At 42.8% G+C, this 16,191-nt stretch overlaps 1 protein-coding gene across 4 annotated transcripts in view; it reads left to right on the top strand.

Annotated features, from left to right (window-relative positions):
• LOC139755113 (probable G-protein coupled receptor CG31760) overlaps positions 1-16,191 on the top strand; it is a 424,310-nt gene that overhangs the window by 380,112 nt on the left and 28,007 nt on the right. For all 4 annotated transcript variants that reach the window (XM_071673250.1, XM_071673248.1, XM_071673251.1 and 1 more), the window contains 2 exons: positions 9,028-9,181; positions 11,576-11,685. In XM_071673250.1, coding sequence (XP_071529351.1) covers positions 9,028-9,181; positions 11,576-11,685 — 264 coding nt within the window. The remainder of the gene's footprint in view (positions 1-9,027; positions 9,182-11,575; positions 11,686-16,191) is intronic.

Below are 16,191 nucleotides of genomic sequence, written 5' to 3' on the forward strand. Positions count from 1 at the left end.
GGTCTTCAAGTAAGCACTACCCTTTTCAAGCGAACCATTTCAGTATATTGTTGATCCTGTGGGGGTGGCTTTCCTCCCTAAATGGTCCCTTTTACGTCGTCAGGTCCTGGTGAATGATCGACTCCTTTGTGTTGTTCGCCATGAGTGAATTCGTCAGTGAACATCACGTGAGTCTGTGAGGAACTCGTAGGGTAGGTGAGAGATCATCGAGGTAGCTCCCTCCCTGGATTGTTCGCTAGGGAAAAAAAAGAGCTCCTCTCTGGGTCGTCCCAGATGGTTCCTCCTCCCATGAGATACGTCCCGGAATGGATGGTCATCGAAGTAGCCTCGGTCGTCATTGGTAGGTCCTGTAGGCAGTCGGTGCCTGTGACGTGTCGCTCCCATCACAACAGCAAGTGCTTGGGGTACGAGGTGATAGCTGTATGTGTGTGACACGGCCCCTCGGAGAGGCGTTGCTTGCGCCGCACAACACACACACACACACATGACATTCACTCTCCCACTCCAACAACATCAACACAAAAGCAAACTGGCATCAGATCTGGACAAGGAAAAAAAAAATGATTATATTTATAATCTTTTGGTCAGGTATGATGATAATGAATGACCTTTTCAAAGTGGGGAAATTTTGGTCAGGTTGAATGAATGACCTTTTCAAAGTGGGGGGAAAAAAAGAGAGAGTGGCCACATGAATGGTAGTCGTTCATGTATTTCAGAACTTTGGTACTTTTCAGTGGTCTCTCTCTCTCTCTCTCTCTCTCTCTCTCTCTCTCTCTCTCTCTCTCTCTCTCTCTCTCTCTCTCTCTCTCTCTCTCTCTCTCTCTCTCTCCTTACCTTCCAGATAAGAACCCCAGCCCTAGTGAAGGACCTGCAGGTCGATACTAGAGTTAACACTTGAGTTCTTCAAGTAGTTAAGGGTCGCACTTCAAGTCAGTTAAGTTCTTGAAATAGTTAAGGGTCTCACTTCAAGTCAGTTATTTTCATGTGGTTAAGGGTCGCACTTCAAGTCAGTTCTTCTAGCAGTTAAGGATCGTATTTCACGTCATTTGATTTCTTCAAGTAGTTAAGGGTCGTAAATCAAGTCTCTTTAGATAGTGATTGCCTCAATGAAGCAATAGGTTCGAATCCCGGTTGCGACAGTCGATCCACAGTCATCCCAGCTGTTCATCGTTCGTCCCCTAGGGGTTGGTTTGATAAACCGAGTACCAGGTTTAGGCTAGAAAAACCGGAGGGACCATGGCTGTTAACCCTTGAGTTCGACGGTACGATCCTTGAACACGACGGTACGATCCTTGAACACGACGGTACGATCCTTGAACACGACGGTGCGACCTTTGAACACGACGGAACGACCCTTGAGCACGAGGGAGCGGCCCTTCAGCACGACGGGACGACCCTTGAACACGACGGTACGACCTTTGGGTATGATACCCTGAAACTTCGATAGGGTCAGACCCATCATACCTCAAGTGTCGTACCGTTCTCCTCAGTGGTCGTACCGTTCTGCTCGAGGGTCGTACCGTCGACGCTGTGGTTCGTCCTGGGCTCCTCCACATTGCACATGTCAGAAAAAAAAAAAATTCGAAAAACCTAAATTTGATTTGTTCCGTTAGTTAATGTCCATCAATAGACTTGATTTATAATATAGAATAAATTATATAATATATTATCATATAATATATTATATATAATATATATGATATATATATATAATATATATGATACATATATAATATATATTATATATATATATTTTTTTTTTTATACTATTCGCCATTTCCCGCGATAGCGAGGTAGCGTTAAGAACAGAGGACTGGGCCTTTGAGGGAATACCCTCACCTGGCCCCCTTCTCTGTTCCTTCTTTTGGAAAAAAAAAAAAAAAAAAAAAAAAACGAGAGGGGAGGATTTCCAGCCCCCCGCTCCCTTCCCTTTTAGTCGCCTTCTACGACACGCAGGGAATACGTGGGAAGTATTCTTTTTCCCCTATCCCCAGGGATATATATATATATATATATATATATATATATATATATATATATATATATATATATATATATATATATATATATATATATATATTTCTAAGGGTTCAAATTGATCAAAGTTAGATACAGAGATGAATCAGAAAGAAGATGGATCCTGATTGAAGAATTATCGGAAGAAACGTATAGACTAGTAAGGCGTTAGGGATAATTGTGACTGGCAGTGGGATAATTAGTCATGTCACTTCCTCCAGGAGAAGACGCTGATTGGCCGAAAGCCCTCCTCGGGTGACCTATGACCTCGTCTCGTGTCATTTCATCCTCCTCCTCCTCGGGTCATCGTCTCTCTCTCTCTCTCTCTCTCTCTCTCTCTCTCTCTCTCTCTCTCTCTCTCTCTCTCTCTCTCTCTCTCTCTCTTCACTGGAATATTTGTCTTGTAATATTTCTCTTTAGTAGAACTTTCTTCTGGTAGAATATTTCTTGGGAACGAAAAACATTTCGAAGTACGTTTATGAACGAAAAACATTTCAGATTACGTTTATGAGATTATCTTTGCGTAGCGAGTACAGAGCAGCTGGAACGTATGGAGATGGTCTTATGAAGACTCGGAGTCTGTTTGACAGCTGACACACAAACATCAGGGTCAAAATACAACCGCACTCCCTTACATGTTATTATGGAAACACACACACACACACACACACACACACACACACACACACACACACTATATATATATATATATATATATATATATATATATATATATATATATATATACACACACACAGAGAGAGAGAAATCATACAACAAACCCTTTGTTAATCTGATGGATAGTGCGACATTTTTATAGTGCTTTGGTTTTGTTCAGTACTTCTTTGACAACAGCATTTATTCCTGATAACATATCCAGGAATGCTGGATCAAGATACGAAGGAAAGGATTTTATTTTTATTTTTCCTTTAGGGACCTTAGTTTCCACGAGATGGATTTCTAGTTTGGAGAATAAACTCATACATGAGGAAACTTGTCAAATGATCTTAAGTATGTCGACTCAACACTGCATTCATCCACAACCTTCAACTCTGCTCCGTCTTCTCTCACTCGATCTGCATCTCGTCTTGACACAGCTTCCTCAATAAACTCAGACTTGGATAAGGACGTCTCAGTGGCGCACACAAAAACCATCTTTAAGTTCAATGCCTCCAAGACCCAGTTTCTACCCATCTCTCTATCGAAAACCATCTTTAAGTTCAATGCCTCCAAGACCCAGTTTCTACCCATCTTTCTATCGAAAAATCCTCGCAATTCTCATCTTTCCTTTGACGGTTGTGTAATTCCACCTCTTGACTCGATGAATCATACTTGGCATTGCTGTAACATTCACTCTTTCTTGGAAACCACACGGTACGGGAATAGCTAAGTCTGCCTCTTAAGAAACTGGGTGTCCTGTTTAGATGTCAAAACTTCTCTCTTCCTAACAGTTGCTCCGTTTATACAAAGGTTTGATACGTCCTTTTATAGAGTACTCCTCTCACATCTAGGGTGGTTCTAGCTCTGCAACCTTACTTGACAGAGCTGAGTCGACAGCGTTCGACTTGTAAAACTTTTCCGGCCTATCTTCCAAACTTTGCCCTACGCTGCAATGTTGCCTCTTCCTCTTGTATAGGTATTACTTTGGTTTTAACCCCCGAGAGCTGGCTGCTTGTGTGCCCCCACCACTAGCTAGACCACGCAATACTCGGCAAGCTGCTGTGTCACATGATCCGTGTGTGGCTATCAGCAACTCAAGGGTGGGCCGTTTTGATAACTGTTTCTTTTCCTAACACTTCGAAGCTTTGGAACTCTCTACCTTCTCATGCCTTTCCCAGTAACTATGACCTGGCACATTTCAAAAGACAGGCCTTTCACTTCCTCAAAAATAAGTAAATACTTTCCCATGCCATTTGTTTTTCCGTTTCATAACTCTATATTTCACTTATGGCCCGGCCCTGATGTTAACATTGGTTCGTGCTTGGAGCCTTCAACATGGGAAAAAAAAAAAACGAGGTGAGGCTGCTGGATTTTGACGGTATTCCCAGGACTTGCCGAACTCCATCGGATGGATCAGTATTCTTGTTTTCCTAAGTTAAATCTTGAGTTGTTGAATTTTTCATTTTACCCACTAAAGGCCTAACTTGAAAAAGTTTAGTCCTGGCCAACAACTTGAGCTTCTTTTCACTAAGAAATGCAAGTTTGTTTGGTGGAGTTCGATATGTTGTACGAATAACGTTGAAGATTCTCGATCTCATGATTGAGCCATAAGGAGGAAGATGCGGGTTCGAAGTGGAAGACGATGGGTCAGTAAGCTGACCCTGTACCTCTCTCTCTCTCTCTCTCTCTCTCTCTCTCTCTCTCTCTCCCTCCCCCTGCAGGAGGCGACCTCCAAATCCTCAGGGAACTGCCTGCCACCTCCGGTAGATCCTTCAGGCTAGGATATGGCTCTGCGGGATTAGCTTTATGACGGCTGCGTGTATGGGGGAGGGAAGAATGGAAAGAGCAGTAGGGGAGAAGTGGGGAGTTGGAGAGTTTAGGAGCTAGGGAGGGGAAGGAGTAGTTGGTAGGTGGTGGGGTGTAAGGATGCTTGGGGAGATGTAGCGCAGGAGGGAGATGATGGGCAGCTTTGGAAGGAAGGAACGTTGGAGCAGATGACTAGCTATTGCCGGCATTGTTGCCATCCCCTGTACACTTAACCCAGAGCCTTCGAGGTATCATGACGATAAGGTCTTAAAATTCGAGAAACCTTGGTAGTCTGTGTACCGAGGGAGTAACTTATAAAAGGGGCTTCTCACCGTGCGAAGCCATCGGACCTAAGACTCGCCCAGGATCATTATTGTGAGCGTGGGAGGAGCAGGAGTCCGTCACCATAGCTACGGAGGAACTCGTGGTTCTGCTACCTACCTACCTACCTAACCCCTCTCCCTCCTAGTTCTGTGGCACGTTATGACAGCCGCAGGAGGACATCCCAAAAGGACCACGACCATAGGATCCCAACCAACCAGCAGGAGGCATGGATGCATTAACTGTATAGCCATGAGAGGACCTACGTACCTCCCACAGCCTCACCACTGACGCAGATCCCATCGAGGGGGAGATGGGACAAGTCACCACAGCTACGGGATGGGTGCTAGGTGACCCATCCCTCTCGTCGAGCTACAGTATCTTAATCTTACCTGCTGGAGGACAACAGGTGACCTACAGCCGATATTCCCCATGAGAAGAACCGGATCCAGCGCCGTAGCTAATCCCCTTCACGTCCAAAGACGGAGGAGGAGGAGGAAGACGTGTTGGAGTACATCACTCATACCAATATAAGGATCCGCTCCGCTAGGTGTGCCAACCAAGGAACGAACCAGCAGCAGTCGAGGAGGACGTAGCGGAGTCGCCACCCAGAGGCCATAGTGAAGACCCCGAGGTCATACGAGACGACCCACCACATTGCCACCCCCCCCCCCAACCCCACCCACCCCGCGCGGGCGGCAAGTAGGATCATAGGGGTCAAGAAGGACCCCAGATGACACCATCACCCCCCCAGTATCATAGCGAGGAAGAAGAAGAGGAGGAGGAAGGAAGGAAGACAACTCCATCCAAGCCACATGGGAACATAAGGCACCTCGACCTATTGGTTAAACCATCCAAAGGGAGCAGGATGTAGCCAGCCATCGTCGGTGTAGCATGTGATCTGAGACGTTCAGTAGCATGTGCTCTCCTGAGACGTTCTTTGTCTGGCCTGAATACATAAGTCGAGAAGTTGCGTCCTTCTTCATCAATCGCTTCTCTGCACCTCAGTGACGCAGCTGGATTCGGTTGCGGAACCCGACTGCTGATGGCACGGGGAAAAAAAAAAATAATGTTTGTTGGTATTCTTCGGGTTATCTTCAAGAACACGTAATCCAGGTATTTTTAAAGCATCGTCAGATGATTGGCAGAAATGGAACATTTCCTCGCCATATTCCCTTTACATCTCTTTATATTTAAGGCAAAAACCATGACGGTAATATTCAGGAACCATCATTCTGCCTAGAGAATATTGCAATACTGGAATGCCACAGGTCGTACACCCCACCTCCCTCCCTCCCTCCCTCCCTCCCGTCAGTGTTCTACCGTTAAAAAAAAATAAATATAATGATAATAAATGTCAGTTTCGAACTATTATAGTTACAATTACACGACGAAATAAACATTTAAGCATAGAGTTCACCCAGGTGGTCGCTGGTGAGGGTTTAAAGGGAATCTACCTTTGGTATTCAGAATCGAAAAGCCTTTGTCAATAAGGAATCGCCTCTCGTTTATACTAACGATGATGTGAACGGTTGATACTGATGTTTAAAGAGCTGGTGGAGAGTGTTGTATCAGCAGGAAGGAATTATCTTGACCTCTTGTGTGTTTGCCGCGAGTTAGGACGAGTATGATGGCTACAGAGCTGAAGCTGTATTTCACGCCAGTGTCTACACTGTGTGTCATAACATACAGGTTACAAATACTGATGTTGGAGGGTCACACCATACTCTCCAGTGTGACCCAGTGAAATCGCACATTTCGGTAGTGGGATTCGAACTGGTTACCAGTAGGGACGCCACGCACCCGTTGACCTGTCTTTAGTTCGTGTGTAGGGCTTACTAAGGGGTAGGATAACACCATACTCCAATCGGGTGACAGGGATCGAGAGCGGGGGGTTATAGCGAACTCGACCCCACCAGAGGAGGGGAGTGCGCTGACTATCTTGTTCGCTCGTTACCCAGCACTGTATCAAGCGAAGAAGCGTGCTATAGAAGCTATGTAAAACTAGAGCTTCAAGACCAACTGCCGTGGTTGCTAGATAGGTGACGGCTAGTCAGGTCATGCTGTGTGGATAGTGGACACAAAAATAGAAGTTCAGGATTGTTGAAGAAAAACGCAAACAATAGTGTACGGTATATATACCAAATGGCGTCCTAGCTTCGTCTCTTCGATGTATATCAACTGACTGTTATATTTCTCTCTTGTGATGTGATTATTACACGAAAGTGCACTTGGGAACTTTTCGTGTTTCATTTTCCCCGTGGACTCGTAGGAATATATATATATATATATATATATATATATATATATATATATATATATATATATATATATATATATATATATATATATATATATATCGACTAGCCACTTAAGGAGATGTGGTTTTTGGCCCTGCGTCAGTGCCTCGGATCACAGATATGGACACGTCTGGCGGTGGTGATGTCCCCAGGTAGGACATCCCACCCTCGAACGACTGCCACAGTTGTCGGTAAGTCTGTCCATGATAGTCGGAGGAATTCTTCACGTCTCTTTGGTTTCCCGAGAGACGTAAATGCGTGTAGCCCAGACTCTCTCAATAAATATTTTCGACGAGGACGAATGAGAAGAGTCGATTCTTGACACAAACGATACAGTCTCGCGAGAAACCCGAAGCAGAGGGTCGAGGAACGTAAGATATATGTATTGCCTCGTCCAAAACACGAACTCTGATCGGTTTCCTTCCAGATGGGTCCTTGATGAGTGAGAGGTAAGTAGGGCATTGATTGTCCTTGATCATCATCATTATTGTCAATACCACACTGTCTCACTAATCCAGCACACTAGACCATCAGCGTTAGCATGGTCTAAAACACATCACTGTCAGGTTTGCCGGATTGCAATACGCTCGAGGTAAACTGTTGTTATATTTTCGACGTAGAGACAACTTTGCACTCGCTATTGAATCAGACTAAAGTAAGCATGACTTGTAAATACATACTGCCAGTGAATGAATAGATGTGATATATATATATATATATATATATATATATATATATATATATATATATATATATATATATATATATATATATATATATATAATGGTATAAGCTGAGATGAGGTTTTCTCTAATGCACGTACAATTGAGTACGACAGTATAATTAGAGTTATTGATATTCTTATGTTCTCTAATTTTCTCAGTATTATTCTACCGTTAGGCGGGCGCTCAAACATCCGTTCTCCACAGTTCTCCATCTGTTACATTCAAGTTTTCGCCTTCACGGAAGCATCAGCAGGAGTAGGGAAAAGAAAAAAGTCACAAAACTAGGATGTGATATGCAAAACGCAAACAAAATAAATAAACACTTAGAAAAACACAGCACATTGCACAATAGTAAGGGAAAACACACCATGCGAAACAGTTAACAATATCATGAAGGGTAGTATGAGTTACAATCAAAGTACAACATATGGAAAATGACATATAGAAAAACTTACAGTTGAGGAAAATACACTGAACAACAATATTACACAATGTAGGAATATAGAAAAGCCATCACGGAAAACACTAAGTAGGCCAAGCGAGACCGCTATCACTCCGGATGCGGAGCTGAAGTCAGGTTGGACTCGTCTGATTATCTCTGACCTTCGTAGCCCAGGACCGCGTTTCTGCCATCGAGGAATGGTGAAATCTGTAGCTTGTGGCGGGTCAGTGACGTAACCCATCCGTCTACGTCCTATTGGCGGGTCATCAGTGAGTTGTATGGCGGTGGTCATGTTCGTCTGGATGTTGATGACGGGGAGTGATTTCTCTCTGATGTAAATGGCTTCTGATATCTGCAGTCTCCTCCGATCACTGCAACAAGTAATGATCTCGGTGTTATTCACCATAATCTCCCTCGTTAGTCTCGTTCCATGCTTTTGTTCATGAAGACGAGGTGTCATGGCATTAAAACTTTTGTTCAGAACGCACACCAATGGACGTCCAAGTATTATTGTTGTCAGTACTTGTTACCGTCAATGTATTGTTCTGTAGTGATGGAATCCACTTGTATTTCTCCCTCTGTGACAAAGCATCTTTTATTCTCCCTAAAATTTAATGATACTCTCACCCCAACCTCTCATTTGCCCTCTTTTTCAGCTCTTGCACTTTTCTCGACCTATTTCCATGAGCATTTGTGTTTCTCCCTCCCGGGCACAGGATCTTTGCTGCTAACCTCCGTTTCTCCCTCCCTGGCACAGGATCGCGCTGCTGACGATCTCCAGCCTGTGCATGGTCTTCACCTTCGTGCTGATGGGGATGGTCTACCACTACCGAAGCGTCAAGGTCTTCCGCCTAGCTTCGCCAACCTTCCTCTGCATCTGCCTCATCGGCTGCGCCATCATGTACCTCGAGGTGGGTAGGACTATTGGGATCACATTCGTTCGTGGTGGTAGCGTATGATATGGTACCTTAATGGTCTAAAGGTGAGACGAAGAGAATATAGAGGAGGTGTGAAAGAATTGGAAGAATACAGTGTTGAGTCGTCAGTGCGTTGGTGTACCTGGTCATTTTCTGAAACAAGAAATGGAAATCGTTGGTGACAAAGAGGTAAGAGCGAAGGCGACAGACAGGACCAGAACCCTGAGGTAACAACGCTGAGGTTCATGCTCGGGAGGTCCAGAAAACACTCCCTAACGACTCAGCATCGATATCATGTCCTCAGGAAGTACAAGGGAAAGAGTAGATGATAAGAAAAGAAAACTTGTGATTGCAATGTAGCTCTTGAGTTACCACGAAGTTCCTTACACTGAGGGGAAACATTGCTTCAAAAAGAGAGAGGCTTCCACTTGTATGATATTTGCAGTGTTTGAATCAAGTGTCTTAGAAGATGTTAATGCCAAAGACCCACTTTTGCCTTGATGTGTTCCTTCGTAGTGTAGAAACTGTTCAGCACAAACCACATTAAAGCAAACTACTTATGGAAATCCAGAGGTTTTTTTTTTCTTCTTGCGCTGTGCGATTTACACACTGAGATATAAATACAAATGGATGTAAGTGCAGAAATAAACTGACCCAAAAATACACTAGAAATACCGCGCGCCCGTACACACACACACACACACACACACACACACACACACACACACACACACACACACACACTAATATAAAAACTACAGGTACAGAGAAACAAACATCTATATGCACTCGTCACAATGAAGTACGTAGCAAAAAAAAAAAATCGCTCAAATTTATCTAAACAGTGCAACAAGTTGAGGTCATTAGACCCGAGGTTTAGGGTACACACATGATTAAGACTCGTCAGCTAATTATCTCTTTGAGTTACTTAAGATCCTCCTCTTGAACGTCTAGCCTCGTTAGTATTGATTTGGAGAACTGGAAAATTTAATTTCCGCCTTACTCGTTCGAGGCTTATGAACCCTGGATATCGTAACAGATCTTGGGGTTTAGCCGCCTCGATAAGTAAGAGAAAACGAAGAAAAGATACATTACTTAACCTTGCTCGAAATATTTTCAACAAAGAAATACGTAGAAATGCAGTAGACAGCTGTAATACAACAGACAGTTGTAATGCAGTAGACAGCTGTAATACAACAGACAATTGTAATGCAGTAGACAGCTGTAATACAACAGACAATTGTAATGCAGTAGACAGCTGTGATGCAATAGCCAGATGTAATGCAGCAGACAGCTGTAATACAATAGCCAGTTGTAATGCAGTAGACAGGATTTGCAATAGACCCCTGCGTCCCTGCAAGGCTGTTTCGTGATTGCGTTACCATATAACGAAATGATACGTTATGTCCACATGTGTTTTTTTACGTATTTATTTCATGGTGTATGCCAACTCTTCTTCAAAAATCTAGATATAACTTACGAATTTTGGTTTTGATTTTAAAAAAGTTATTCCCCCATACAAATCACACACACACACACACACACACACACACACGCGCGCATAACGGATGGGAAAGTAAGAAGGCAATGAGTTCCAAAGCTTGGCGGTGTAAGGAAAGAAACAAACATCACAACGTCTCGCCTGTAAACTGCCAACAACAGATGTATGACTTTGCATTATCAGTTCGTCGTCTTCCCGTTCCTTAAGGACGAATTCCTTGTTATCCCCCTACGGAGCAACAGACCAGCGAGCGTTGTGTGAAGCTATCAAACCCGTTCCGGTAGATGTGAAACAGGATTCAAATGGAAATTTGAGTGAAACTTTCCTATATTGCTATGAAATGTAGAGGCATAAGAGACACAGTAGTGTTTGCTCGACGCCTGTCTTTGCTGAGCTGTGTGTGTGTGTGTGTGTAGAGTGAGCCTCCTGGAGGAGGGGAGGTCGGTCGTACAGCGATTTCCAGATAATTTTCAAATGATCTGAGAGGGTTAGATTCCATTTTAAGGAATGCTATATATATAGACAGTAGCATTTGAACACTTGTTTATGGTATTTCGCATTATATTTGAGTATTTCCATTGATTATATATATATATATATATATATATATATATATATATATATATATATATATATATATATATATATATATATATATATATATCTGTGTGTGTGTGTGAATATCACAAAAAAGACGTGACTTCGTAGATGCAGAAACACCACGAGGGAAGAGAAAGACGAGTGTGCTGATGCGGTAATACACGAAAGCGCTCCGGATTCTTGTGTTTCCTTTCTCGAGTGGTGTTGCTGCATATATATATATATATATATATATATATATATATATATATATATATATATATATATACCTACCTCATTGTCCCCAGATGGCTGCCATCTTCCCAAAGCTGGATATGTACTCATGCGTCGCCACCAAATGGACGAGACATCTGGGTTTCTGCGTCACCTTCTCATCCTTACTCATGAAGACGTGGAGGTGAGTACGACAGCTCCCCTTCCTCTTTACCCATGAAGACCTGGAGGTGAGTAATGAGAGGTGAGTCCTGTTGTCTACTCTTTACTCACGACCTATCATTCGTGCATTCTTCAAAGGTTAATACAGTATGCAGATCACCCTTAATGGCAAGTGTCGCATTATCTGTGATCGAATGACTTATTCACGGTACACTCGTGTGGGGCAATACACACGACATTCGCTATAAGAGAAGTAGAGTGACACACACACACACACACACACACACACACACACACACACACACACACATAATCTATTATGATAAAGACATCTATATACACTACACATGCAGCTCACTGTATTTAAAGACACATTTAATAAGCAGCTGTTCTTTAAAGCTTTTGCTGCAACTTAAGCTTCGTCAGCTTATTTTTCTCTGTGGCGGTACATAGCCGACAACCACAAATGTCTCCTACCATATGCACACACACACACACACACACACACATACACACACACACATATATATATATGTATGAAGTCTGTTGGGGATGAGAGAGCTTGGGAAGTGAGTCAGTTGTTGTTCGCTGATGATACAGCGCTGGTGGCTGATTCATGTGAGAAACTGCAGAAGCTGGTGACTGAGTTTGGTAAAGTGTGTGGAAGAAGAAAGTTAAGAGTAAATGTGAATAAGAGCAAGGTTATTAGGTACAGTAGGGTTGAGGGTCAAGTCAATTGGGAGGTGAGTTTGAATGGAGAAAAACTGGAGGAAGTGAAGTGTTTTAGATATCTGGGAGTGGATCTGGCAGCGGATGGAACCATGGAAGCGGAAGTGGATCATAGGGTGGGGGAGGGGGCGAAAATTCTGGGGGCCTTGAAGAATGTGTGGAAGTCGAGAACATTATCTCGGAAAGCAAAAATGGGTATGTTTGAAGGAATAGTGGTTCCAACAATGTTGTATGGTTGCGAGGCGTGGGCTATGGATAGAGTTGTGCGCAGGAGGATGGATGTGCTGGAAATGAGATGTTTGAGGACAATGTGTGGTGTGAGGTGGTTTGATCGAGTGAGTAACGTAAGGGTAAGAGAGATGTGTGGAAATAAAAAGAGCGTGGTTGAGAGAGCAGAAGAGGGTGTTTTGAAGTGGTTTGGGCACATGGAGAGGATGAGTGAGGAAAGATTGACCAAGAGGATATATGTGTCGGAGGTGGAGGGAACAAGGAGAAGAGGGAGACCAAATTGGAGGTGGAAAGATGGAGTGAAAAAGATTTTGTGTGATCGGGGCCTGAACATGCAGGGGGGTGAAAGGAGGGCAAGGAATAGAGTGAATTGGAGCGATGTGGTATACCGGGGTTGACGTGCTGTCAGTGGATTGAATCAAGGCATGTGAAGCGTCTGGGGTAAACCATGGAAAGCTGTGTAGGTATGTATATTTGCGTGTGTGGACGTATGTATATACATGTGTATGGGGGGGTGGGCCATTTCTTTCGTCTGTTTCCTTGCGCTACCTCGCAAACGCGGGAGACAGCGACAAAGTATAAAAAAATATATATATATATATATATATATATATATATATATATATATATATATATATATATATATATATATATATATATCCCTGGGGATAGGGGAGAAAGATTACTTCCCACGTATTCCCTGCGTGTCGTAGAAGGGGGCCAAGTGAGGAGTTTACCCTCATAGGCCCAGTCATCTCTTTGTACGCTACCTCGTTATCGCGGGAAATGGCGAATTCGTGAGTATATATATATATATATATATATATATATATATATATATATATATATATATATATATATATATATATATATATATATATATATTATCAGGTCTGCATTCTGCAACCGGAACTCTATATATCAGGGTTGGAATGAGTAGGACTGAAATATTACTCTGTTCTGTTATGTTTCCTTTAACAGTGTTCACACAGAACAGGCTCGTCATCCAATACAAACACAGATTTGTATTTGCACAACAAACAACATTCTCTTTTTTTCTTTTTTCTTTTTTGTCTGTGATTTTTCGTGGCAAAATATTTCCCTTGCTAGTTACGTGTCTTTTAGATTATCGTTTTCTGTAGTGACAATTAATACTCCAGATGTGTCTCACATTTTCTTTCGCTGGTGTGGTGGTGTTTGTTTCTCCGTCGTGATTTGACAAGAGAATAGATGATAGAAATGCTTTTGATAAAGAGAGAGAGAGAGAGAGAGAGAGAGAGAGAGAGAGAGAGAGAGAGAGAGAGAGAGAGAGAGAGAGACCCCCTTCCCCATGAGTACGACGGTACGACCCTTGAGCATGACGGTACGACCCTTCAGCACGACGGTATACAACCCTTGAGCACGACGGTATACGACCCTTGAGCACGACGGTACGACCCTTGGCTACGATGGCCTGGCCTTTGACTTTACCTTTAAGGTCATGTCAGAGGTCAAGCCGTCATATCAAAGGACTGCACCATCGTGCTCAAAGAGCTGAGTTATCATTGCGTCAAGCAAGTTGTCTTTGCGTCAAGCATTTTATCTTTGCGTCCAACAATTCATCTTTGCGTCACGCACGTTATCTTAGCGTCAAGCAATTCATCTCTGCGTCAAGCAAGTTATCTTTGCGTCAAGCAACTTATCTCTGCGTCCAGCAACTTATCATTGCGTCAAGCAGTCCATCTTTCCGTCGTGCAATTTTGATTTATTTTGAAAATACTTAAAAAAAAAAAAAAGTATATCACATGATTCCAATGAACTACAATCTCTTAAGTGAAGCGAAATATTTAAGAGATGAAAAAAAAAAAGATAAGAAAACTCACTTGTGTTGTATGTTCTAGAAAGACTCTATTTAGGTCGTCCATATTCATCCCCCCAGTTGAGTGAACAAGACTCCCAGAAGACAACAATAGCAATTTCATCTTCAAGTGACGAGAGTATGTCGATTAGATGGTCGGTCAATCTTCCCTCGAATCTCCCTTAATCATCCACTTTAAAAAAAAAAAAGAAAAGGGAGGGGGAGGGATGACTACTTCAAAAAGAAAATGCTAGATTTACTTTGAAAGAATATCATCATCACGTTCTCTCTAACCCCCGCAGAGCCACACTTTCCCTACCTAGTAACCACACTGATCATAGGGTTGTATACCAGTCAGTAAGTAACTCTTCATAAATGACACCAAGTTCATTCATTCACTATATCACTTTGGATGTGGGTTAAGGATTGGTGTGTGTGTGTGTGTGTGTGTGTCATTCTGAAGCAACACCATGTTTTCCTGTTCCATGGTGCGGTGAAGACAGTGATGATGAATGAATAGATAAATAGATTTTCATTTCTGATCTGAGGTGTTCATGGAGACCGTTCTTACACAAGCAGTTGATTTGTGTGACTCCTCACTCGTCATAGTCTCTTAGTGTATAGCTCAGTACTGTAACGTGATTCACTTACTCGGTCACAATACGTCAGGATGATATATTATATCCGCTGGTCGCGAAGGCTTCAGTTACCAGAGGCCCTTATCAAAACCAGCCCTTGAAAAAAGAAATGTTTGTATATATATATATATATATATATATATATATATATATATATATATATATATATATATATTATATTTTTTTTTATTTTTATTATACTTTGTCGCTGTCTCCCGGGTTTGCGAGGTAGCGCAAGGAAACAGACGAAAGAAATGGCCCAACCCCCCCCCCCATACACATGTATATACATACGTCCACACACGCAAATATTTATATATAATTTATATATAATTTATATATAAAAGGGCTAAAGTTAAGACGAGCAATAAAAGAAACTGATGAACACACCAGAGTATTTAAGAAGTTGAAAGACTTTGGCTTTCGCAAAACTATTCTCAAAAGTCGTTAAGTTGTTCGAGTTTTCCTCACACGGTCTTGATTTCTCTCTGACGAGTTTTCCTCCCCTGCTTGTTTTCCACCTTCCCTCTGGAGGTCAGTGACCCTCGTCTCCTCGGAGATCATTAATCTACTTATTTAGTTAGTGATCACTCCTCGCTAACCTGGTTAGAGTGTATCCTCTGAAAGCTTTTCTTCTCCTGTATCCTGCAGCTGGGAAAAGCCATATTCACAATTATACCTGCACAGGAGGCGTTAGTCTATGATGGAGTGTGTTGACGTTGGCTGGGGAAGGTCGTCCAGCTAACATCTAACCACCAGTCTAATTTCCTTTTGTCTTGTACCTCGTTTGTGGCCACGATTTGTATATTTTCACTGACTCGTGTTGCCACCACCAGCGGCGTGGTGGTGGTGGTGGTGGTGGTGGTGTCTCGCTATTCTTGACCACTTTGCTGGTTCGGTGTTGGCGTCCTGTGTCGCACTACATGTCTTTGGCAGTAGTGCTGTGTGTGTGTGTGTGTGTGTGTGTGCGCGCGCACGTTACGTATTTGTAAATACCTACTTGGTTTTCCTTCGGTTCTTGGTTCCTTCAATGCTTGGTTCCTTCGGTTCTTGGTTCCTTCGACGTTTGGTTCCTTCAATGCTTGGTTCCTTCGGT

The sequence above is a fragment of the Panulirus ornatus genome, chromosome 18 (genome assembly GCF_036320965.1).
Source record: "Panulirus ornatus isolate Po-2019 chromosome 18, ASM3632096v1, whole genome shotgun sequence".
NCBI classification, from domain to species: Eukaryota; Metazoa; Arthropoda; class Malacostraca; order Decapoda; family Palinuridae; genus Panulirus; species Panulirus ornatus.